Source organism: Oryx dammah, unplaced genomic scaffold, assembly GCF_014754425.2.
Source record: "Oryx dammah isolate SB20612 unplaced genomic scaffold, SCBI_Odam_1.1 HiC_scaffold_25, whole genome shotgun sequence".
Classification (NCBI taxonomy): Eukaryota; Metazoa; Chordata; class Mammalia; order Artiodactyla; family Bovidae; genus Oryx; species Oryx dammah.
Genome location: NW_024070209.1, coordinates 12,870,709 through 12,881,387, shown reverse-complemented (window position 1 = coordinate 12,881,387; position 10,679 = coordinate 12,870,709). Strand labels below are relative to the sequence as shown.

General features: G+C 56.1%; 1 protein-coding gene across 23 annotated transcripts in view; it reads left to right on the top strand.

Moving 5' to 3' along the window:
* The window catches only part of DYSF (dysferlin), a 222,141-nt gene that overhangs the window by 138,102 nt on the left and 73,360 nt on the right, over nucleotides 1-10,679 (top strand). For all 23 annotated transcript variants that reach the window (XM_040223965.1, XM_040223960.1, XM_040223962.1 and 20 more), the window contains 3 exons: nucleotides 2,332-2,472; nucleotides 3,288-3,317; nucleotides 4,966-4,995. In XM_040223965.1, coding sequence (XP_040079899.1) covers nucleotides 2,332-2,472; nucleotides 3,288-3,317; nucleotides 4,966-4,995 — 201 coding nt within the window. The remainder of the gene's footprint in view (nucleotides 1-2,331; nucleotides 2,473-3,287; nucleotides 3,318-4,965; nucleotides 4,996-10,679) is intronic.

Below are 10,679 nucleotides of genomic sequence, written 5' to 3'. Positions count from 1 at the left end.
TCAGGGACCGCAGGGCAGGGGCTCCTCCTGAGAGCCGGGGCTCAGGGACCACAGGCAGGGACTCCTGAGAGCCGGGGTTCAGGGGCCGCAGGCAGGGGCTCCTCCTGAGAGCCAGGTTGTGACACAGGCTGGGTCCTCTCTGGGCACGGAGCAGGGGGTGGCGCTCTCCCACAGAACCTGCTCCGCTGGTGGGAAGGCTCTGCAGGCGTGCTGCCCAAATGAGGGCCACTTGCAGCGTGTGCTGCTGAGCAGTTGAAATGTGCCTAGTCCAACTGAGAAGACGGATTTTCCTTGTTTTTCAGTTTAATCCACTAAACGTAAACTTAACTACTGGATGCTGGTGGCTCCTGTATTGGACAGAAAAAGTTCAGGAGGGATAGAATGGTGGGCTGGAATGTGGCAGGCTCTGGGGAATATGAGATTGAGGTGTTGGGATGAGGCAGGGGGTATTAGCACAGTACGAGGGAGGGCCAGGGCGGGGAAGGAAGAGCAAGCGTAGAGGTCAGGGGATTGGAGGTGTAGCGGAGTCAGGGAAACATTTTATAAAGGAGGGGTGGGATGCTACTGGGAGAGAGAGACACGAGGTTGGCCAAGAGGCCCTGCCCAGGTTGTGGGTAGCAGTGGATGAAAGGGAAGGGGGCTGAGTTTCCAAGATGTGTCCAGAAAGAGTTGTGCCATGACTGGGTAGGATGGTGTGATGACCGGAGGGTGGCTGAAGGTGATGCCAATGAGGGGACCCCCACCAGGTGACAGCGGGCAACACAGGCCTGGGCCGGGGAGGCTGGCCTGCTGGCTCTGCCCTTGGAAGAAAAAGCTGGCTCCATGGGGGCTGAGCCGCTGGAGGAAGGGTCTTTTGGGGAAGAGCTCAGGGCCTGGAACCTTGGGGGCAGGAATGAGGGGGAGGTGGCAGGACTGCAGGGTTCTGGGCCAGGGGACGTCACAGAAGTAGGTGCAAGTGCTGTCATGGGGCGGGCGGGAGGCCACCGGACTTGGTCTCACTCTTTCCATACCACCTCACCTCCACTTTCACCAATGTCACGCAAATGTCACTCTCTCCCCTTCAGGCCAGTGCCTGCAAGGGACCCCAGTGGTAGAGCACCATGGCCTCTCCTGGGTGGCTGGGCCCCGGGGTCCTGCTTATTGATAACATAGTCAGATGAAGCTGTACCTGTTGGCAATATCTGTCGCCCTGAGCTCCTGCGGTTCTGGGTGCCCAGGCCCTGCAAGGATGAGCCCCTCCCCCAGCCTCTCCATGACCCAGTGACTAAAGGGCAACACTGGGCCCAGGGGAGCCTCCCGGACCCTCCCCACCACTGTGGCTGGTGCCTACTCTGAGGGTCTGTGCTGGATTCTCCCTCACGGAGGGGGGCATCTAGCTGGTGACCACTCCAGATGGCTCTGGACAATGTCCCCAGCAGTGAGGTGACCACAGGTAGGGATGCCTCCCAGCTCTGGCCGGGGTTTTTCAGGATGAGTGCCCTTGGGTAAGCCACCAGGGCTTGTGACGGCTGCGGCACCATCTGGCTGAGATCCAGGTGCTGTCTGTGGCCCCTGTCCTGGGGAAGTTAACCGTAAGGCTGGAGTTCACAGGTCAGCAAGGTCCCAGGGGTCCTCATCAAAGGGCTGAACTTGGGCAGGGCCGTGGGTGATGGCTGAGAAGAGCAGAGTGCAGCAGGGTAGGGGAATGGCCAGCATAAAGGCTGGGGTGAGGCCAGCTGAGGGCAACAGCTAGGGTGGAAGACGTGTGGGAAGGGATGAGACGGGGGTGTGAGTGGGCTCCAGCGAGCGGCCCTTCCATGCCAGGAGGGCTTTAGAGCTCGGCCTCTAGGCACTGCGGGTCATGGAAGGCACAGAGCAAAGGAATGAAAAGATGCAGACTTCATTTTAACAAGATGCATTTAATTTGATGAGCAAGATCAGTCTCCCCATGTGGAAACTGGAGGAGAGGAGGTCTGAAGGTGAAATGAATAGGAGAGACAGAAGTCCCGGGAAATGTCAAGCACTTGTATTGCTGAGGACATTCAGGAAATGCTAGGTGGCTATCACTTTTGACTTAGAGCTTGGTTGAATTGAAGCAAGATGAATGCTAGTTGGACAAACAGAGGGACTCCGTGATGGGAGTCAGCTTAGCAACAGTGGCATGGGGCCACGCCCATGTTTTCCTCACATCCTTCTAAGGGAGGCAGAACTTACCATTTTGCACCAGGGGCTGCCCTGACTTCTGAGGCCCTTTCCAGTTCAGGTGGCCAGGTGTAGGTCTGGTGACAACTCTGAGGCCCCCAGACCTGGGGCTGGGGGACGCTGACTCTCCTTTCTCCACGCTTGGTCTAGGGTGTAGATGAGTTCATGGGACGCTGCATCTGCCAGCCAAGCCTGGAACGGATGCCCCGGCTGGCCTGGTTCCCACTGACGAGGGGCAGCCAGCCCGCCGGTGAGCTGCTGGCCTCTTTTGAGCTCATCCAGAGAGAGAAGGTGAGGCTGGTCCGCGTCCGGATTCAGGAGGCCCAGGTCGGGAGCGCCTGGCCGGGGAGGGTGGGAGGCCCAGCAAAGGGATGGTCTGATGGAGGGGAGGGGCCTCGGATACATTCTTCTTCCCTCACCAAGGTCCTGTGTTTAGCGGAGAGCGCTGAAGGGCCGCCTCTGGATCTTAGGCCTCCTGCCGGAACCAGTTTTGTCCATCTTTTCTGAGCCCCAAATCAAGATGCGATCTACACTGGGGCAGAAAGTTGAAATCTGAACTGTGTTCAAATGTCTGAGTCCTCTGGTCATTGCATGCGTTTTTCCTGACACGGTTTCTGGGAAAAAGACCTCTGTCATCTGGTTAGGGGGCCTAATTGTCCTGGGGAAGGGGACTTCAGGAACAGGGCAGGACAGGACGTCTGTTCTAGTGCTGGCTCACCACGGCCAAGCTGTGTGACCCTGGCCAGCCACTTCCCTGCTATAAAATAGGGGGTTTGGGTTAGAGCCGTGTCTTCAAATTTGCTCTTAGTGTGATGTGAACCTCTAAAATGTAAGCCGGCCAGAAGTGAGGCTGCTGTGGTGGAGGTGTCTGGAGGGGACATGGCATACTGCTAACCTGGCTTCCCCTGCACCTGCCAACCGGGCACTTCCCAGGAATCCCGAGGCTTCCCAGGAGTAGTCTGCGGATCCTGGGACTGTCCAATCACAGACATCTTCCATGAGTGTCAACTTGTGGTTGGGAATGTGTTTGCTTGGCCAGGGCAGAAAGGATGCTGGTGGGGCCTTGGGTGACAGGCACCTAACCAGAGGTCTTTTTTTCACCCTAGCCGGCCATCCACCATATTCCTGGTTTTGAGGTAAGGCTCACTCTTAACTTTGCTTCTTCAAGCTCGCCCCCTCCCCGTTTGCAGCCCCCTCCCAGGCTAGGAAGGGCAGTAGGCACACGTCACCACCATCCTGCCTTCAAGCTGAGGAAGGTGTGGGTGAGGTCGTAGGGGCAGGGTGGGTGGGGGCTGGAGTCCCTGCCTAGCTCAGGCTTCCCTGCCTTTTTTCCCTGAGAAGTCCAAGGATCACCGAAGACTCAGATGGGAGGGACCACGCCGGTCATCCAGCCCAGTGGCTGTCCGCTGGGCTGCGTGTTGGAATCCCTTGGGTAGATTTAATACTCACCAGTGCTCAGTGCCAGCACAGACCAAATGCAGTACAGTCTTTTGGGGCTGTGGCTCAGGTATTGGTGTCATTCAAAGCTGCCCTGGAGATGGGGCTGTGCAGCCAGAGCTGAGAACTGTTGACTCAGGCCAGTGGTTCTTAGCATAGCATCACCAAGGTAGGTATTGTTAGAAATGCCAAACTGGGATCCCACTTTGGACCTACTGAACCCAACTCTGAGAGGCAGTGCAGCACCTTGGGTATTTTTGAGCCCTCCAGGGGATTCCCTTTCAGAATCACTCACCTGTCAGAAAGTCTGATCAATTGACTATAGTTCCCAGCTCAGTGTTTCCACCGAGATCCAGTTTTCTTTCCTCTGCTAGTGATGGGGACTTGGTTCCCATCACCCTCCTCCCCTTCCTTCTCCTGAGGGTCATGAGAAATGTACACCTTTTTCTGATACCCGGGCTGACTTGATTTGGGAATCGTATACTTGGTCAAGTGTTGCCCAGAGGCAGCTTTGAGAGCCTAGGCAGTTAGGCTCTGTCCAGATTCTTCCCTGCTTATGAGGCAGGGAAGTGAAAACGTTTAGTCGCTCCGTCGTGTCTGTCTCTTTGCGACTCTGGACTCCCACCAGGCTCCTCTGTCCATGGGATTCTCCAGCCAAGAATACTGGAGTGGGTAGCCATTCCCTTTCCCAGGGGATCTTCTCAACCCCGGGATCGAAGCTGGGTCTCCTACATTCCATGCAGATTCTCTACTGCCTGAGCCACCAGGAAGGCCCAGAGCGGCAGGGAGCCCAGACAAATTTGCAGATGGTTCTCCTGTATCAGACCTCCTCCCGTCCCTTTCCATCACACTGCCTCTCTCGCTCCCTGCCCAGGCCAGGCGCCTGCTCTCAGGTCTGCCAGCCCTGCGCATCAAGCTTCTCCTCGGTTCTCCAAGTCCATAGCTCCAGCGGCAGCTCCAGGGATCAGCCCTGACTGCAGCCTAGGACTGACGCACAGGGTCTGGGATCCCCCACCACCTGTCAGTCAGTCAGCCTCCTTTCTTCTGTCACTTGCAGAGATGCCTGGGGCCTAGGTCCATGCTTTGGCCTCTCCTAGCAGTTTTCTGCATCAGCATCTGTTGTACCTTCTTTCTTCATTGCAGGGACCAGGCAGAGAGCGTGTCTGGGCAGCACACCCCCCTCACCCTAGATGGGAAGCGTTTTCTGTTGGCTCCTTTAGGGGGATATCTGGCATGTTGGTCTCTGCCCCAGCCTAGTGCTCCTTGTCACTAATGGTGAACTTCTTTCCTCTGGCTCTCCTCCCTCCACCGTCTCCTGGATGTGGACTGCCCCATGGTGGGGTCCAGGTACAGGACACAACAGGGATCCTGGAAGAGGTGAGCTGGACCCTCACAGCTGGGGCCTGTGGCTGGGTGGGAGGGCAGAGACAGAGGGAAGAGGAAGGCCATGCCCGGGAGCCTTCCTGGTTCCTGGCACTCCAGTGTGTGTCTGTCACATGGACCCCTGCGTGGATTTCATTTCCCGCTCTTTGCATGGATCCAGGGTTGCCTGGGCTGTGTCCTGATGTGATTCTGGCCTTAAGTGATTCTGCTGCTATGTTGGAAGTTGACCCCAGGGACAGCAGTACAGAGCCTCATCTAGCTGAGTACCAGGTGGAATGTTTTCAAGAATAAACATGTTCATAAGGGGACAGAATAGTCAAGAAGCCTTGCTGGTGGAGGTGGCATTAGGCAGACATTGTTGCAGTGCTTAGGAAAAAGGTGGGGAACATGCCTTTGACCCGACAGAGCAAGTGCCAGTTTGGGGACTGGCCGGTTCAGGGTATAGCGTGGGTTGGGGACTCCTAGGTTCTGGGAGAAGCCTGGGGTTTGCATCCAAAAGAAGCAAGGCTGTGTCCTTTGCTATGGCGGATGAGGAGCACCTTTCTTTATGGCCTCCTGTGAACGTGTGAGTGGGCGCTCCTCTGAGCTGGGGCAGAGGCCCGGGCAGAGAGACAGGAAGGAGAGCCCTGGTCAGATGGGGGCTGGGAAAAGGGCAGCCACTTCCTGCCAACAGGGAATCCCCAGGCTGGGAGCGGACACCATTTGACATTTTCAGTGCAATTTGGACTTGAAGTGCAGGGTCAGGATGTGGGATCCGCAGGCCCGGCGCCCCTTACCTCACTTCCTTCAGCTCCCAGACCGAGGTGGGGTCCGCCAAGTGAGCTGGCTGTAATTGCGCCTGACAGGCAGCCTCCTACTTCTGGCTGCAGTTGCGAAAGACTGCCGATTTGGAAAGGGGACCAGAGTCCTGTCCGGGGAAGCAGCACGGAGCCCTCTCTCTTGATTGAGAGCGTTCTGTGGCCAAAACCCACAGCCTGCTCTGAAGAAGACCCAGCCCAGGGATGAGTTATTAAAAAAAGTTAAAATCCTTAATAACTGGATTTGTAATATATAACAGTGGAAGCTCAGATTCCAAGAGCAGGATCTGGCTGTGGTCTTGTCAGGAAGCAAATCAAAATCTGCAGCTTTGGGGCCAGAGCCTGACAAGGGCCAAGTGTCTTGCTGCAGGGCCGGCTGGCCACAGGCCGAAGCGGGTATGGGTTAGCAGCACCAGAGGAGAGCAAGTCCTGAGGGTTTGCTGGGCACAGGGCTGGGCTAGCACCTCCCAAGGGTCCTAGGCCCAGGAGGGTGGATGGAGTATCAGCTGGTCTAGGGAACCATCCCAGAAGGTGATCCATGACCCCTTCATCCCCAGAGGTGGCCCACAGATCACCCTGTCTCTCTGCATTTGAAGGCTAAGATTCAGGCCGAGGTCCTGAGTCCTTTCTGGTTTTAAGAATCCCTGGGGATGGGGTGGAGGCAGGTTAGTCCTCCTGCTACCTCTGGTCCTGCAGGAAGCCTGATGCCTTAGCAAGATTTTTCTGTCTTCCTTGCTGCAGCCAGGCTCCTGCTTGGTATCCCTCATTCAGCCCCCTCCAGGCTCCCAGCTTGATCCCTTGCTCCAGCCGTGACCTGCGAAAGCCATGCCGGGAGCTTAGATTCTAGGCCACTGGCCATGGGGGCCCTCGAAAGTCTGGGAGCAGAGATGGGTGTGTTAGGAAGCTGTCTGGCTGCAGAGAGGTGTGGGTTGGGGAGCGAGGGGTTAGGAGAGACCAGCTAGGAGGCTTTTGAGACAGATGTGAGGGGGGCCTAGGCCAGAGAGAGAAATGGAGAGAAACACTGACTCTGGAGGGTGGTTTAAGGACAGGCACTCCAGTGAGGACGGCCTTTGGGACAGCACGCGTGGGTGGGAGGCGGGAATGAGGTGAGAGGCCACTCCCCGGGCTGAGGACTCCTACAGCTGGAGGCCAGTGGGGATGGCTTCCTGGAAGAGATGACTTTGTGCTCCCTTTGGGGGTCCAGTGCCTTGGGCTAGGGGAATGGGTGGTGAGCACCGAGATTTCCCCTATGCCAGGCATTTTGCCCACCTGGAGGGCCCCTCTCTGAGTGCTCTTGGTGGGGAAAGGAGACTGTTGCATTGCATCCTTGAGGTTTTGCTGTGGGGGAGACCCAGGTCCTCGTGGAGGGAGGGGACAGCTGCTTCCCATGCAGCCCCCAGCCTTCCTGTCTGTCCCTTGCTGTTGGCTCCTCTTCTGAATCCTCGCTCTTCCCCTTGTCCAGCTCTGCCTCTGCGTTTCCCTCTTTCTCTGTTTGCTCCTTGGCCCGGACCTGCTCTCTCCCTCCTTCTCCCGCCTCTTCTGAGCCCTCTGTCTCGTTTCTTTTCCTTTTTGTCTGGAGAACAAAGGCGGTCTGCGCTGCCAAGGGGAATGAGTTCAAAGAAACTGCAATTTTAGATTTCCTGAAAAATGGAGAGCACACAGGCACGTGTGAGTGTGTGCAAATGTATACACTCATGAGAGCATGTATACGTGCATGCACGTGTGCGCGCACACACACACACGCTGCAGAAGAGGTGATGGCAGATTCCTTAATAACTGAGGGCCCCTGAGCCAGTGCAGAGGAAGGCCCTCTCTGGGGACCCTTTGGGTGGGATCAGGGCTTGTGGTCCTGAGTACCTCAGGGGGCATGGTTCGGAATACTGCCCTTGGTTCCGCTACTCCTGTCTTGCCCTGTGGATGGATGTCCTGGAAGAAGGCAGAGCAGACTCATGGATTTTTTGCTGTGACTTGGGGGCCAACCAGATGTCATTCTATCCCCCTCCTAATCCAGGCAACAGGCTATGGCTTTTAGTCTGAGATATCCAGGAGATGTACCCTCCTGCACCCCCAAATCCTCCAGAAGGAAAAATTTGGTATTTTGCAATCAGGAAAATAAGCCCAGTGGTCCCCCCCCTCAACCAGCCCCCTATCCCTCCCCCAAGGCTTTAATTTAAAACACTGTTTTTCCTGGGAAGTGTAATTAGAGCAGCATGTTGTTCCTAACGAGCTGGGTGGGGCAGGCAGACAGTGGAGCCCTCCCAGCCCGCCCGGCTGCAGCTCCCCAAGGAGCCAGGATCTGAGTGTTCAGAGGGTCCCCTGACTGTGCCCCGCAGGGTGGAGTGGGTGTCTATGGGCTACTGGTCGCGGCACTGCCCTCGGTGGCTGGAGGGGCTGCCTGCACTTGCCCCTCCACTGGGGATGAACACAAGGCTGTCTAGTGTGGTGGCCTCTAGGACTGGGAGAGGAAGCAACCCTCATGGCCCACGGCCTTGGTTCCCTGCACTGAACTGGTCAATAGGGTGGATAGATGAAAGTGGGTAGAGGGTGGATTCTGCTCGAGTGGGAGACAGAGCCTCATCTGTCCTTGAGACCTTGTCCTCTTGGCCTGCACTATCTCGGTGAGCACTCTGCTCACCTGTAGAGCCCCAGCCGTGCAGCAGCCCTGGGTCTGCCCTCCATTCAGGCAGGGTGGGGAGGGTCAGCATGGAATGGGTGGACCCCACCATGGAATGGCTCATCCAATTAGCCTCCTGTTGTGTGGCTGCCCCTGAGGTCTGTGGTCCTCAGAGTCCCCCGTCACACTTAGGACAGTGAATCAGGACACCCCTGCGGTGCTTTCAGCCTGCATCCACCCCCTCCCTGGCTGGCTGTGCTGACAGGGGTCACAGCAGCCCATCCCACTGAGAATCGCTGCCCAGGAAGGAGGTATTGTGCCTCTTAGATGGGCTCGACTGGATGGAGAAACTTGGGCTCAGGAGTGGCCATTTGGCTGGCACTATAGGACTCTCAAGTGTGAGATGTTGGAGACCAGTCAGAACCTTGGGAAACTGGAGCCCAGGGTCACTTAGAGGGAAAAGAAGTCAGAGAGAGGGTAGTAAGGAGTTTCTGGAGTGGTTGGGGAGATTTTCTGGAGGATGTAGAGTTTGAACTAGGCCCTAAAATATGTGGTTGATTCTGGAAGATGGCAAAAGAAGCCCGCGCAAACAGAGAGAGCCCTGAGCAGGCCCAGGGGAAGGAGGCTGGTGAGGGTGCAAGGCCGTTGCAGACAAGCGTGTTGGGAAGGATGGAGAGTGTATTGGAGTAAGTTCTTTCTCCTCCCAGCCCCCCACCATTCACCCTCTGCCATCCCTCTCTCCCTTCAATCATCTGATCCTAAGCCTCTGTTTATTGGACAGGGGATTCAGCTGTGGTCCCTGCATGCAGAATTGCTAGTTTAACAAGTCGGTTGTGGTAGTTTAGTCATTAAGTCGTGTCCGACTCTTGCTACCCCATGGATTGTAGCCCGTCAGGCTCCTCTGTCCATGGGATTTCCCAGGAAAGAATACTGGAATGGGTTGCCATTTCCTTCTCCAGGGGGTCTTCCCGACCCAGGGATCAAACCCACGTCTCCTGCATTGCCTGCATTGCAGACATATTCTTAACCACTGAGCCACCTGGGAAGCCCATTGGTTTAACATGGGACACAGACAAAGGAACACATAGAAATGACAAGGGTGATGTGTCTTTCAATGGGACAAGTTGCTCTGGAAACTGTGGGGTGCTTAACTTAAACTTGGGGCTCCAGGGAAGACTTAAATGGACCCAGAGTCTGAATCGGAGGTAGCCAGATGAAGTGGGTGAAGAGTCCTTTGGATAGGAGGACCAGTGAGCTCCAACCTCACAGAGAATCTGGTGCCTCCTGCAGCCTGCTGGCATTCAGAGGGATGAGTGTTGAGTGTTTCTGGGGAGGTGGCTGGTCACTGCTTGGGGTCCTGCAGTGGAAAGTTAGTGGTGAGACGTGAGACCAGAGAGGTCAGCAGAACTAGAAGATGAAGGGTCTTGGAGGCCGCGTCAAGGAGTTTGGGCTTCATCCTGAGTGGGTAGGGAAACTTTGAAGGGTTTTAAACAGAGTGACATTCTTAGAAATTGCCTCCTGGCTGCAGAGTACAGTTCTCACTCATTGTTGGAAGGAGATGCCAGATATCAGGTGCCAGAAGATGCCAGATATCACTTGTTGTGTTGTTGTTGTTTAGTTGCTAAGTTGGTCTGACTCATTTGTGACCCCATGGGCTATAGCCTGCCCAGCTCCTCTGTCCATAGGATCTCCCAGGCAAGAGTACTGGAGTGGCTTGCCACTTGCTTCTCCAGAGGATCTTCCCAACCCAGGGACTGAACCTGGGTCTCCTGCATTGCAGGTGGATTCTATACTGCTGAGCCATTAGGGAAGCCCCAGATGTCACTTAGGAGGAGGCAAATGAGGGTGGTGAACCAAACCCAGGAAAGAAGACGGGTGCATGGGCATGGGAGAGCTGTAGGAGACAGGTGTCTAAGGCTTGGGGACCAACAGAGGGGAGGAGAGTCACGGGTGGCATGGGGCTTCATGGCTTGGCTGTCCTGGTGGATGGTGGGGCTGGTTTCTGAGATGACATTTGAAGAGAGTAGGTTTGAGGGGGAACTTAGAGAATCCAGTTTGGGACAAGTTCAGTGTGAGAATCTGGAAGGACACATGGATGAAATAGCAGTAAGGTTGGAAATGTGAGTCTGGGGCTTAGGAGAGACGTGTGGGAGAAGAAAGCCTAGGAGAGGGCGGGGCTGAGGAGCAGGAGGAGGCTGCCTGGAGACACAGCCCACGGCGGGTAGAGAGGGCAGAGAGGCCAGCGGTGAGGAACCAAACGGACCGTG